At 43.1% G+C, this 15,247-nt stretch overlaps 1 protein-coding gene across 1 annotated transcript in view; it reads left to right on the top strand.

Annotated features, from left to right (window-relative positions):
• The window catches only part of LOC138503559 (catalase-like), a 515,936-nt gene extending 501,026 nt beyond the window's left edge, over positions 1–14,910 (top strand). The window contains exon 13 of the mRNA XM_069623379.1: positions 13,522–14,910. Coding sequence (XP_069479480.1) covers positions 13,522–13,587 — 66 coding nt within the window. The 3' untranslated portion in view covers positions 13,588–14,910. The remainder of the gene's footprint in view (positions 1–13,521) is intronic.
• Positions 14,911–15,247: the final 337 nt, after the last annotated feature.

Raw genomic sequence — 15,247 nt, 5'->3', positions numbered from 1 at the left:
GATACCCAGGTTATCACGGATACGGTGGAGCATGATGGCATGGTTGACAGTGTCAAAGGCTGAAGAGAGATCAAGCAGGATGAGGACGCAAGGGGTGTTAGTCAAGGTTGGAGAGCAGGTCTTCACGGATGTTCAGGAGAGCAGTTTCCGTGCTTCTGGCAGCTCTGAAGCCAGACTGATGGTCATGAAGACAACCAACAGATTCAGTGTGGAGATTAAGCTAGGAGATAGCCAGTTTTTCCAGGAGCTTGCCAAGGAAAGGAGTGATGGAGATTGGGCGATAGTCTGCCGGGCAGGAGGGGTTGGCAGAGGGTTTCTTAAGAGAAGGGTGCACAAGAAAGTGTTTCAGGGGGAAAGGGAAGACTCCAGTGGCGAAGGAGGGATTGCAGAAATCAGTCAGGGCAGGAGCCAGGGAGTCGATGTGGTCCTTGAGGACAGGATGTCGAGTTTTAAAGATGAAATGAGAAGCCAGTGCCGTGCAGAGGGCCTTGCAAGGGATAGAGGTAGAAACCGCCGCAGGAGTGGCCAGTTCCTTGCAGATTTTAGAGTTCAGCTGAGTTGTTCGATGCGGCAGAGACATGGGCTTGGATATGGGCTCCCTTCTTGGTTAGGACAGAGAGATGGTATTGCCTTTGTAGCAGGCGGCAGGCCAGTTTGTCAGAGGATGTACATGAAGCGCGCCATTTCCTCTCGGCCACCCTGCACTTGCGTTTTAGGGTGACGAGGGCTGAGTCGTACCAGGAGTTGCACTTGGCTTTGGGCTTCAGGTGGATTCTCATGACAGGGACAAGGATATCAAGAGTATCAGATATAGCAGAGTGGAGCGTGAAGAGGGCTGTGTCGGGGTGTGAGTCAGCCAAAGGGGGAGGAGGGGTGAGAAGGTGGCGGCAAAAGCCTCCACTGATACGTGTTTCATGGGTCGGATGACTGAGAAGGTGGGTGGCAGTGATGGAAGTGGCTTGGCCTGAGGGGTAGGGAGGGTGAGGTGGGAGGAGAGGAGAAAGTGATCACTCCAGGAGAGAGGGCCAGAAAGGGGAAGGTCTGAAGAGATCAAAACGTCCAGAGTGTGCCCTGCAGAGTGAGTTGGGCCAGAGGGGAGAATAGGGAGCGAGAGAGTCGCGGAGGTTGTGAAAGTGTCCAGAGGGAGGACAGAGGGCATCCAGGTAGATGTTGAAGTCTCCAAGAAAGAGAAGTTGAGGGGTTTAGGCCAGGATTGAGGAGGAGAGGTCTGCCCACTCAGGTCTGAGGAGATCAGAACGTCCAGAGTGTGCCCTGCAATGACATTTTCCCCCACACTCTTCCCGTTCTTTATCAAAATTGGGGGGGGGTTTCACCCAAAGAGCCCCCCTCCCTCAGCCCCGCCGCCTCCCTCCTCTCCCAAGCCCCCCCCCCAAAATGCACACAAACATGCACTTACTTGATCTCCCTCATGGCCGCTTCCGGGTCTTGGCATCCCTGTCGGCCCCTACGCACACTCGTGTGCGTTGACAGGGCTGACAGTTCGATTTCGAAAGACTGATGTGTGTGGTCGCAGTGGTCCTTCTAAATGGGTTGTTTTTTTTTTCTTTTTTTTTTTTTCTTTTACAAATGATCTATTTACCAAATAACGCAGAAACATCTCATGCTGTAGGTTGGTTTTCCCTTGTCAGATGTTTGCATTTCGTCCTGACATAGCAACCTCTCTTAAGTTTACATGTAGAGTGTTTATTGCAGCTCTGAGAAACGGAATTATCTGAGTTGGTAAGGCAACAGACTTGTTGATCTGAAAACCCAGATCCTCTAAAACCTCTCATTGTGTTGAATTGCCAGCACCAGTGAATTGGCCTTTATTTGCCAATCTGGATATGGTTTGCCTATCAGTTTATAAGCTCTTGTCAGGCGAGCTGCTACCACTGACCTGCATTTGGGAGACTAATCTTTGCACGGTCCTGAGTCCAAAAGGAAGAATCTTGTATTGTAAATACTTGGTTCCCATCACAAATCTTAAAAATGTTGTTTGGCTATTGGGATGTGTAGATAAGCTTCCAGCACCAGCCACTGAAGGTGGGGTGGCACTATTGTCAACACTTCATCTTCTCAATCACTTTCCCACAAGAGGAATGAGAATCTTTCTTCCTAGGATGCAGGCCCAATGACTTGGTTGTTGTACTAAATTTTCTCTCTGCCAAAAGCTTTATCTGCAGGAGACCCAAACAGCAAAGCGCCAGAGAAAAGCAAATAAAGTATTTTCTGCTGCTTGAACTTTCAGACCATTAAGAAGAGTCCTGGAAGAGCACATCAAAGGGATGACATGTACCATTTGTAAACATTTCAGAAAGATGCTTAGCAGTACGGATCAACTGAGTGCAGGCTGTCGCAGCTTCCTTTATCATCTTAAATAGACATTGGCATTTGCCAGGAAGTATTCTGCCATCTTCTCCACCGACTCTCAAAAGACCTTCAGTTTAGGAATCCGTAGGAAGGTCTTTAGACGGGAAAAGGATCCAACTTGGGAGTACTGTACTTTTTGTCACAACTCTGCTTGTACAAAGGATTGGCTGGAATTCGAAAAGTCTACATAATGGGTCCCAGCAAACCTGTCACTAATGGAATGGGGGATGGGGGGGGGCTTCAATATCGCCATGCGTTGCATGTCTGTAAATGTGATGTCATCAGCAGGAGAGATCCTGTTTAGAGGAGAACCCAGTATCCTGGGAGAAATGGTTGCCTGACAGAGGTGGTGGTAGTAGTAGTCGTTTTAGGAGTAGTAGAATATCTCCTGGGAGTTGCAGGTCTGGGTGCAGACAACGGCTTAACAAATACAGGAGATTATTTAGTTGTAATTTGAGATTATTTAGTTGTAATTTGAGGGTTCCTATGCGTCTCATCCTGGATTTATGAACATTTCTATGATGGAAAAGAATGCTTCAGTGTTGAGATGGAATGTTTCGATATCTCAGTGTTTCAACAGCAAGTATGACGGTGTTGAGACAGTCGCCATAATAGAATGTGCTGTGGAGATGATTGAAGAGGAGTGAGACAACATTGACATCTTTTCTGTTGTAGGAGCCTTGAGTGACAGGGTACAGTGTCTGGTAGGCTGTCGGGGTCCAACCAATGGTGAACAAAATGTCGGCATACCTTTTTAGATTACTTGCCCAAACTAACCCCCAAAACCCCCATGTCAGTAAATGCCAGAGATTGTTAGTGTTTTTTCAGAGCCTCCAAAACAAAATGCGTCGAGTGAAAGTGGTATTTCTTCACAAAAATCTAATATTAGTATAAAAAAGCAGACCAGATGTGGTCCTTGGTCTTTCCTCAAAAGGTCGGATATACGAACTGACTGGAAGTCTCCTGCTGGGATTCCGGAAGTTGACGGTGCTTTTCTTTCTGGTTTACATAACTGTAAATAGCTTTCTAGCACTCGTCTAGCAACTGTTCATCTGTGGTTGTAGTTTTTTAGACGAGCCTCTGCATGGGCTCTGCCCACATGTGATTTTTAAAAGGAGAAAACTAAATGCCACAGCTGGCCAGAAAGTTTGTGTTCATTTCATAATGATTCACTTTGAAAAGTGCGTCGATCAGTGCACTTGCAGTCCTGCAGCACGTTACATATGGAGCTGAGAGCTTGGAGGAAGTAGACTGTGGCCTTGCTCTCAGACATTGGGGGTCATTCCGAGGTTGGAGGTAAGGGATTACCGGCGCCTGTAAGAGCACCCATGGCGGTAATCCCTTACCTCTGTATTCCGAGTTCCCTTTGCGGGTCCCTCTTTACCTCCTGCTTTTAGCAGGAGTAAATTACGGGACCCGCAAAGTGACCTTGGAGTAATTTACGGTGCCGTAATTGCCTCCTTCCCCATTCCCATTGAGCCCTATGGGGGCAGAAATGGGGATGGGGAAGGGCTATGGTGAATGGGGAATTACCGGTCCATCCAACCTTGGAATGGACCGGAAATTACTCCATTCACCATGCCGGTATTCCATGGAGTAAATATCTCCATGGTTGCCAACCATGGAGCTATTTACTCCATGGTGGTGTAGTCCTAACTCGGAATGAGGGCCATTGATTGGCTGAGCCTGGTCTCCATCTGTGCGGCTCTCAACATCCTGCCTGCTAGTGTCTTTAAAATTGGAAACCTGCACATTAGCGCACGTGTTGGAAGTGCATTTGACAAGTGCACCTACAGTCTTGCTGCAATAACGAAGATCATAACGTGTGATTGCTTTTGTCTGCTTTGTTAATCATAATGTATAACTGTACTAAGTAAGCTCCATGAAACGCCCGAAAGAATGCACATAACTCTGTGTATCAAGGCAAAACGGGCAGGCAAAAGAATGTCCAGCCCTGTGTCCACTGATGCCTGCACTAATAGTGGAGCGCCGTTCCCTAAAAAAGATAAAACGGACGCTTCACCTGCTGGACGACTAAGCTAAAATGACTGATTTCTTTGGATTTGCTTCAGCTCCTTCTGTGAGGGATGCAGCGATTGGTGATGCTTCTTCCCCCTCTACCTCTAACCAGATTTCTTCTTTGGCTGCGTTTAACAACTCCCGTGCCATTGATAATAATAATTCACTATTGAATTTGTGTCGCAATTTGAAAGGAGACTAATTTGGAGCCCCTGTGCTGTGTTGAATATGTCAGCCCGCAATGATTTTGGCAACATTAGGAGTACCAATGTGTCTGCCTCACCAGATTTGGAAAGAATTGCATCAATGGCCGAGGCCTTCGATAGTGACTGGGAATCCTTGCTAAGCACCAGGAAGCAGTATTGGCACCCAGTTTGAATGTGCTAGCGGTAATGGTTGATGCCATATTTGGCTTGTGCTCACACATGGGCAAGGAGCAGTCCGATTTTTGAAAAATATCCTGGCGAGAGTGGTTGACGTTATTCTAAAGAATTATGATGGAACAGTACATCCCAGCTCAAGTATTTCTTCTTGGGACTGTCACTCTACTCTCTCCAACTACCCTCGTTCTTAATCTCTTGCTCCCAGAGGGACTGAATTACAGAAGCCCTGATTGCCCCTAGGCATTGTTGTCACAGGCCCCCCACATAAACCTATTAGACCAGTGCAAGTTGACAATCCGCATGTCCTTGGTCCAGCGGCAAAGGAGCTTGTTTCTTCACAGCAGTCACTGTGTCCTGCAGAGGTTGTTTTTATTGAATCTCCAACTCCACAACTTGTGCGCAAAAGGCGACAACGTAAATACAAACCACCTACCACCTTAAAACAGCGGGAAGAAAACCCAGAGCTCGTGCCTGGGGTTGATATCTCCACTAATGATGTAGCACGTCTGCGAATTAGCAAGACACATGAAGTATCCATCCCTACTTGCAACCGTTACTTACCATTACGGAATGCATCACCTAATTCGTTTGGCTCAACCTTGGAGCCCTATGGGTAACTAGTTGCAGTATGGGGAAGGCGGAACTGTGACGACTAAAACTACTTTTGGCATTGAAACCTCACATGGTTCTGCCGTTGCCGCCCAACAAGCTTAAAGGGTATTACCCCAATGCTGCTTAGAACTGGTTGCCTGTGTGGGTAATTTTGAATGTGCCCCTGGGAAGAACTTTGGAGCCTCTTCCTCATTTCCTACATCAATGTCTGACATTCAGGCCACTGCTAAGCCATATTGTGACATTGCTTCTCCATTGTTGGGCAAATGGGTCGATTTGGAAAAACTTTTGCCTTTGGCTGAGAGTCTGTTTTTTTTATTTTTAACTGTAGTGTTATTCTACGACTCCTTCATCAGGTGCCCTCTCTGAAATCCATTAGCTCTGCAGATATTGTGCATGTCGAACTTCCAAATATTGATAGTTTTTCGAAGTGGGCATTGTTAGAGTTTGTTTCACCGATAATTGTAGAATTGTTCTGCTTTAGCTTTTCGCAAATTAAATCACTAGGCTTTAACATGGTTGTTTCTCGTAACATATTCTGCCTAAGAGGCCTACAGAAATTATCCAACCCAAACGTCTTCAATTTAAAGGTCCCTCAATGGCGTACACTCATGACAGAGAGACCTAGTCTGTTAACCTCCTTTTCAAAGCCGCCAGTGAAGAGACTTGTGTTTGGTGGGGTGAAACGTTAGATCTCTGATTCTTAAGCTGATAGTTTTCGATGACATGTAACTTCTTTGGGTTCTGTCAGATGTATTTTCGTGGAACACTCAGGGTTTTATATCTTTTTTGCATCATCCAATTGGTTGCTCTGCTCTTGCCTCTAGTGATAACTTTCATTTACAGGACAATTGGGCCTGTAATGAGTTTAAAATTGACAGCTATGTCATTTGTCAACCTGCTATCATAAAGGAAAGTGGTCGACCCCTTGGGTGGCCTTGCCATTGGTGCTAAAGTGCACTTAAAACGGACTGAATTCACAGAACGTTTTCCGATGTGTTTGCACGATTATAAAACACTTCTGTGAATCAAGCCCTTGGTCTTTTCTCCTTATGTATTGAGTGCTCTCCTTGAAGGCCTCACTTCACCTATTGACGGGTGTTTGATTGTTATTCTTCACACCCCCCATTTCCACCCCCGGGTGGTAGTGTTACTGCTGCAATACAAATATTTGAGGGGCTTTTATACAAATGGTGTGCCAGGAATCCTTGTAAGAATGTAATAATTGCTGGTGATTTTAATGCTCGTTGCCCTTTCCCGACTGAATTTGCCAGGGAAGAATGTGAATCCGGCCCAGGGGAGCTGCTCGATGAGCCAGAATCTGCTTTATCGTCTATGAAAAGATCAGCGGCTTGTAAGGGCTGGGTGAAGCTGCTGGATGTTTAGGACTTGAGTTATTTAAGTATGAAGGAACTGTATGGGAAGGTGGCTGACCACACCTGGGCTAATGGAAGGGCATTCTCAGGGCTTGATAATGTTTTTATTGATTCTGTTATGTTGAAAATGTCTAATGTAGGTTATTTCCTTATACGCTGACATGTTCTCCTTTACGTCCATAAGACATGTCTGCACATAACTTGCATGTTAGACGTTCTGACCAACATAGGAAAGCTATCGGGATTCGCCATTAACAGGAATAAGTCAGTTGCGTTGCTGCTGGGCTCCTTAAAAGGAAAACCGCAAGCAGATCTGCAGGAGATGGGAGTACAGTGGGAGACATCGATACATGGGCATGCAGGTGCACCACAATGTTGCAGACGCGTTCCAGTATAATGTGGGCAGGGCGATGACGGACTTGGAGGACAGGATTACATTCTGCGGAAAGCTGCCCATTTCGCTCATGGGGAAAATAGCGATTTGCAAAATGGTAATTCTGCATTGACTATTATCCATATTCACAAACATACCCTACCTAATTAGACCCCACTTCTTCAAGAAGTTGCATAGTACGATTTCAGAATTTATGTTGGCTGGGTGTAAATTATATTACATAGCCTCCCAGCTACAACATGCAACCAAATGGGACACTCGGGTAGGTGGAACTGACAGACCTTTGCTGGGTAAGCCCCTGCAGCATTATACTGGGTTGGAAACAATATGGGGGCACATGGGGAGGCTCCAGACCACATGCTTCACAACAGTGGTTCAGCAGGTTTGGAGGCTAGCGTGCATTAAGTTGAAGTTAGGGGAGGGATACAGCCCATACATACTACTGAGAGCAGAACCTGAAATTGCGAAAAATCCTGAGCAATATTGGCTTGAAAAGATGCACAAACACAAAACGGCAAAAAGAAGGGCAATTTTTAATTTTCGCACAACTGACTAGGACCCAACGCTACCTCCCTTAAAAGTGAAAGAAAAGTGGAAACTGGATTTGGAGGTTAACATGGGGGGGAAACCTGTTCCAAAATCTGGGCCAGCATCCCAGAGGTTTCACGTAATGTGCACTTTAAACGGATCTAATTTAACATCATACACAGTTTACATAACACCACAAAAGCTACACAGTATGAGCCCAAAGGCCCCATACACTTGCCCAATATTCAGGGGTGCGTCCACAGACTTCTGGCACATGCTTTGGGTATGCCCACAAATAGAAAGTTATTGGCAAGCAGTGATCGACGCAATCAATAACCAATTGGAATAATTGGAATGCATACCCTCAGACATGTTTGCTGTGAAGGCTCCCGGTGGGGGTGGGTGGCGGGGGTGTAAAAGGAAAGAAAGGAAGCACACTAACAAGATAGCAGCCTCCACTTTGCCATCTCATGGAAAAACCCTAAAGGACCCCTGCTGCAGCGCTGGTCCCGGGACATATTGACATGAGCCACTGTGGAAAAGGCAATGGTAAGGGAGCAAAGAACGGAGGAGAACTCACAGGCCTTGGAACTGCAATGGGGAACCCTTCTCAATGACTTCCAAACATTGCCGGACGATCTTCCCCCATGAAGTAACGTGTGGGTGAACACTGATGTAAGGCATGCATAGGCCAGATATGTACCCAAGATCTTGGCAGAACAGGGGTACAGAAAAGGCCCCCAATGAGGCAACGGGTGTAAGAAGTCTTGTAACTAATCTAGTGTGCTTCTGAGTTTAGTGGCCATGCTATTCTTACACGGACTCAGAGTCTTCATAGGAAAAAGGTCAACTGATTCCTACCGAATATTGTTTTGAAAACCCAGGGTAATCGTATAATTTGATCGGATACAATGTCGAGGAATTCCACAGGATGGTCACTTGTGATTCTGTTGAGTTGCTGCAATTAGAAAATGATTGGGACATTCGGGAATTGGTGGATAATTTCACTGGTTCATTTTATTTTATTATGGCTATTGTTCACCATTGTACAGATAATTACCTACATGGGCTTTTCAATGTTAATATTCATTAAAGGAAAAAGACCTATCTTTAAGCGCTTGCTGCCATTCAAAGATCTAACCTGTTTTCTTGGGACAAGAAAAAGAAAATGGGTATCTTATGCACTGGTTCTAAAAATTGGTTGCGTAATTATGAGTATAATCTGAATAACACATGCTGGAAATGTCTGTTTGTTTTACTTAAAACAAACGACGGCAAAACATTCTGGCACTGCATTAGAAAGTTTCTATCGGAAAACTCCCATCAGAAACTTAATCCCATTTCTGAACACTTGGGTTAGCCACATTATTCACCTCTATTTTGATCATGGCATTGTTGGGAAGCCGATTCCCTTACAGAGATAAACTCCTCTTAGTTTTGAGGGATTCGAAATAGGTGACGTATTATTTGTCATTAAGAAAATCAAGGCATCTTGCGCCTCTCGGCCAGATGGTGTAGCAAATATTGTAATTAAAAGCCTGTTATTTTGGGCTCACTTACTTGCTCATTTTGTTTTTCGTATCATCAAACAAGGTATTATCCCTACAAACTGGCACAAACCGGTATTGATTCCTGTGTTCAAAAAGGGTGATACCTCTGATCCCTTGAATTACAGGCTTGCAGCGATGTTGGACTCATGTTGTAAAATCTTCTCTTTTGCAAAAACTAAATAAATGGGTGGATGAGAAAGGTCTATTAAAAAAATACCCAACAGGATTTAGGACTGCTGCAGCACTTCCCATGATGTCTTGGGCTTTGTACTACCTAATGACGGATGTTTTATGCTTTCTGGATAGAAAGCGAGATCTATGTTTTGTGGACTATGCTAGTCCGTTCAGTTGTGTTTCTCGACCAATATTGTGGTACAAACTAGAGCATTGGGGCATTTACTTTTCTTTGTTGTACTACATAAAATGTATGTATACTGACACCTCAGTAGTGGTGTGGGTGAACTAGGATGGAATTATTACTTGCTCCAACTCCACCAATCAAGGATTGAAACAGCGGTGCGTATTGTCACCCGTTATTCAATCTGTGTTAGACACATGGAGCTTGCCGTAATTTCCCTCCTGGCATTGGGAGGGAAACTATACCATGGATGGCATACGCCAATGATAGTGTTGCTGGCAGCACCCCATGGAGGCCTTGGTCACCTTTGCTACTAAGTATAATATTAAGATCAACTCTAACAAAACTAAAATCATGGTTGTCGGTTGCATGGCCCGCAATAAAAAGTGTTTTAATTGGAAGCTGGAGGATAGTTAATAGCTACGTTTATCTGGGCTTCCCTATTAAGCACCACCCTGCTGCTTTGTTATATAGGGGTTATATCTCGCAAAAATCACTTACAAAATGGTTAGTCATTAAGAGGTTTATTGCCAAGAAAGGAGGACACATCTAATGCCTTCTTAACATCTCTAAGATAAGTGTGATTCCTTGTATACTCTGTGGCATTGAGTCTCTTTTGGCAATCCATTCCACCTGATTAGTTCTGATAGAAGGGAAACTCCTTAGTTCCTTATTGGCTGTTCCAAGAGCTGTTCCATTGTAGGCATTAGGGAGCAAGCTTGATCACGCACCTCTCCGGTCTCTTTGTCTGATAAAGCGATGCAAGTTTTACATGAAATTGGGTTGATCTCCTGTAAACAACAATACCTTAATATTATCGATCGCAAATCAGACACACAGTGGTTTAAACTAGTTTATTGTGATCTGGAAGAGTCCGCTTTGGCTCACTTTGAAGAGATTGGACTAACATTATCCCCAGATGATCATTACCCTATTTATAATCGAGCATTGAAAAATAAAACTATGGATTGGGGCAGAACACAAAACCTTGCAAAACTGTGCTAGAAGGAGATGTATTGAGTACTCTACCCAAGGTGTATCTTACTAAAGCATGCTCATTAGATTTTAGGTGTTTTATTACCTATCTTCGTTTCAATATTTTAGACACCTTTTTAATATATTGGAGCTTGGCGGGGCATCACCCATCGTAAAGGATCTTGCTGTCTCTGTAAAAACTAAATTTAAACTAGCATTTATGTTCTTACTGCCTGTATAGTTATGAAGGAAAAGTATTACAAGGCTAGGACAACTTTATCAATCATCCAGCAAGTCTGACATCGGATCAATTTTGGGGTACTGTTTATGCGACTGAATCTATGATGATCACATCAACTACCTATTACATCTGGAAAGAGGCTCTTGCACTTTTTTAGAGTTGTATCTGAAGTCCTACTGAAATTCTCTTCCCTTATTTATAATGCATCATTGATTTATCTGAGCTATGTTTCGTTTTGATTAGCATAGCGCCATGTTTGATGTTTTTATGAGGTGTATTTATTGCTGTGATACACGGTTACGGATGCTGCATTGGTATGGAACTGTTTTTATCGCTAACTTTGGTGCAAAAGGTGTTCTTTGTAAAGCCAAACGCACATGATATAAAAAAATAAAGAATGATTCACTGGTTATGAAATGCTTTTAATTGGTTGACTTTTTATGTTAAGAGTTCTCCCTCTATATTAAAAGCATTCTGAGGTCTCTGCAAGGCAGAAATATTAAGGGCCTGATTCACAGAAGCGTTTTACAATGGTGCAATCCCATAGGAAAAGGCTCTGTGAATCGGGCCCTAAGTGTTTACAAATATCAATCTTGATCCCATGAGGAAGAAGTTAGTAAAGTGTTGTTCTAAGGTATGATGCACATTGTTTGATTCTAATGAAACTAGACATAATGGAGAACCAAGATACCAAATAACCGTTTTCCTTACAAATGTCACACCTATAAACACCCGGAGGCATTGATAATTGAGCTGTCCTTTGGTGTTTGCACATTTTAATGGCATCTGTGTAATTTAGTATCAGAGTAACACAGATGGGGCCACTGCATGCGCAGCATTGGATTGGAAAGTAATGACGAAGGTAGCCTTAAATATGTTGCCGTGATTTTATAGACTGGACATGTCTACCACCCAAGACGTTAGTCCGAGTGTAGTTTCACAAACCGATCAGCATCGTGTCCGCATGAGAGCTGACCTTAACTGGGCAAATTGTAACGCGATTGCCCCTCCGCCAAACCTGCCTATTCATTGTGTACACCGTTTACATTGGTTTTGCATTATGATGCAGCAACGTTGCTGTTCTGGCACTCTAAAGCATTTTCTACAGCCGAGGTCTGTGCACAACAAACCAGTTCATCAGTTTTAGCATTGTCCAGGCCTTAAGACATGCACACTGCCCCTAAACTCTCAAACCAGCTGAATGTATAACTTTTCACATTTTGAATACAAGTTTAACGATGAATAAACAACAAAACATACTGAATGTTACTTTATTAGGCATTCTATGAATTGCATTCGGAAAGCCACTGGTCTGCTTTACAGGGAATTATATAAAATACTATAAAAACTTGGCCATGGAGGAAGATCAAAAAACCAACTTGACAAATAAATGGCCAACATTGTCACTGGCATTTGATCAAGTTAAATGTGTTTAGAGTGATCTGGATCTCAGAGGTCCAAGTCCTTTTCTTGTATTCTTTGTCGTCCTTTTCTTGTATTCTTCGACTGGCATTGTGCCGCCTATTTCCCATGCTTTCCTTGGCCAGCTGATACATTACTACACTAGGGCTCAGAGGCAGCAATTGTAATTCATCGTAGACCCAATTTTCTACAGAACAAGTCTGATATTCTGTGAAGAAGTTTCTGGCTGCTGCCTGTGCTCTCCGGTGCAGAGATGGCTTTAGTCCAAAAGCAACACTTTGTCTTCAACACTGCAGCTCTTTAGGCAGATGCGTACATCTACATTTGTGGTCCCGGTGCACCAAGATGTTTGTGAACTGTACCACTTCCAAGTGCAACGAAACTGTTTTATAGAGCAATTGACCATAGCTTGGACATGTCAGGGACTCAGCAGATGGAGACTCAACATACTGTGATTGGTCTGCATATCTTGATCTTCCTGCATTGTACAAACGTTGCATGTAAATTGCTTTTGTATTCCGGAACACTGCATTTTGATTGCCTTCACCATGCTCGGACAGTCTGCCTGAAACCCTCAGTCATCGTTTTTGGCTTGGCACCCCCTATAATGCAGAACTGTTGCATTAGAGTATAGCCGGGGGAGAACGGCATATGGGGAGGGCCACAAAACGTGTGGGCATTGCTTTATTTACCCACCCATTGACTGCCTATGGCCATGGAAATCTCTATGGCCATTCCCACCCACTGCCTGTCCCTCCCAGCCCAAAACACATCCTCCTGGCATCTCTTTGAGCTTGCTTCATCAAGCCTTACCAAAGCAGTCTTACTTAGAGCTGTAAACAGGATACTGGTGTAAAAGAATATTTCTGAACCAGGTCTGCCTTCAGCCACTCGATGTTTAAGCACTGTGTCCTTCACTGAAGTCCAGTTGAAAACGAGCATTGAGAAAGACAACATTTTTGACTTATGTGTAAGTATTAGGCATTTGCCAGGCACTGCTATTATAGGCCCAGGTGCTTGCACCATATTGCAGCTGCTACCAACAATGGCCAGTTAATACCACTATGGCAGTGCCATGCCAACGACTTTCCCATGTCTAAAATCCCAAACTGTTGGCATTGTCAATACTTGTTTTTAATTGCATTGCCTTTTCTCCGTCTGATTCAAGTAGGTAGAGACTCAATTTGTGCAACTAGATTAACTAAACTGTGAAGAGGGAGTACATCAAAGTAGATTGAAAGTGCAATGTTTCTATTCATCAATGTTTCAACCATTTTCTATGTTGTATTTCAGGATTCAATCAGGACCTTTACTCCACATGGGTCTCACCTGTCTGCAAGTGAAAAATCCAATCTGTGACCTGTGCGCTCGTAACCAGTCCGTCTGGATAATCTGCCACTATTAACCTTAATGAATAAACTGAAGATAACTTTACTGAATGTAGGAAATGAGCAATGATTGCATACACTACGATTCTGCCTCAAAGTATACATAACAATGTTAAATGATGATAGCTGTCCTAAAATCAGTTAACCTTGGAATTTGTAGAGTGCCCTACTTTGCTGACCGTTGCAACTGCTTCAGCTTTAAAAGTTTCCATATCAAATGGGACACATTTTAACAGTGATTTTTATTTTTTTGGACAAGGCATTGTTGAGATGTAGCTTTAAAACGTTAACTTTTCCATTCACATTTTTTATATGGTCAGTTAAATACTGTTGGATCATAAACTCCCTGGAAGCCATCTGAGTTACCACATTTATTTTTTTCTTTATTTCTAAAGGACTAGTTCTGTGTCCACAGGTTGAAACCTTCCAAGAACTCTTACTGTTGAGTGTACATTGCAGTTTATTCGTTTGTAAAATTACTATCCGGTCCCAGTACCTTTTTTATTTGGTCAGTTACTTGCATGATTGGGAAATGTTTTCACTGAAAAAGGTTATTGAAAATATAGCTATTGTGTTGGGATTCCTGGATGCAAAGAAAGTTAACAGCCGAGAAGGGCGTGTGCCTTGTGTGTGCAACCTGCATACACCTTTTGTCCATTTTGTAGCATAATCGCCTTTGAAATGCGAAACAGTATCTGATCGTCACATTTGCTACATTTTCACATATGCATTCTCCGACCTGTATGATTGTTGATCTAATTAGCACATAAAAAGATCATACGCAATTGATTTCTGTAGTATCAAATGCGAAATGTCAGAACATGTTGGAAAAAATGAACATCTTTGTCATTTAGGTCTGTCGTGAGACAACTACTGTAGAAGGATATTGACATTCCATACCGGCGGAATGGAATGAGCTGTAGGAAGTAGGACTAGAATGTGAAACCGCTATTGTAAACGGAGTTTTTTACTTCCATTTCTTGAAATAATGAAGATATTGCCTCTGTGCCTGAAATGCAGTTTACTGGCACACCCGAAGATGGCTTACTTGCTTGCATTTTTGTTTTTTGTATAGCTGTGCATTCATTTGGAATTGATTTTAAGTCATTCATTGTTTTGCAATAAAATTAAATGCACTAGCCACAAAAGCATTTTTTGGAAGAAATGAGGGCTTAATAGCAATGAACTCAAATGCTTTGTTTTGTGTAGCTCATTACTGACTGCTTTTATTCCCAATATCTCAACTGATGTTCTCCCTGGTATCACTCTTTCCAATAAAAAAACTCGGACTCTTCCCTGATTTATCCACATAAGGATGTAAATGTGATTTTAAATATTATGCTATTCACCAGAATTCTAAGATTTTTTTTCATTCATCTTTTTGTCGAATAATAAAAAGATGCCTTCATAAAAATAACACACACGCATACATAAAGAACATTGTTTCCTATTCTCCTGTGCCTCCAAGGAACCCTCACTTTAAATTTTGAGGCAGTTGGTCTGCAGACTTCCAGAATCTTGATCCCCAGGCAAGCAATCTCCATTTCATTTGTATTTGTATACAGAACAATAACGCTTGAACAAGTCTAACATGACCAGACCATCTTATTGCAATAAGCGTTGCTACTTTT

Source organism: Ambystoma mexicanum, chromosome 11 (genome assembly GCF_040938575.1).
Source record: "Ambystoma mexicanum isolate Mex_15411 chromosome 11, UKY_AmexF1_1, whole genome shotgun sequence".
Taxonomy (NCBI): domain Eukaryota; kingdom Metazoa; phylum Chordata; class Amphibia; order Caudata; family Ambystomatidae; genus Ambystoma; species Ambystoma mexicanum.
Note: the sequence above shows the minus strand (reverse complement) of the source record. Positions and strands in the feature narration are given on the sequence as shown.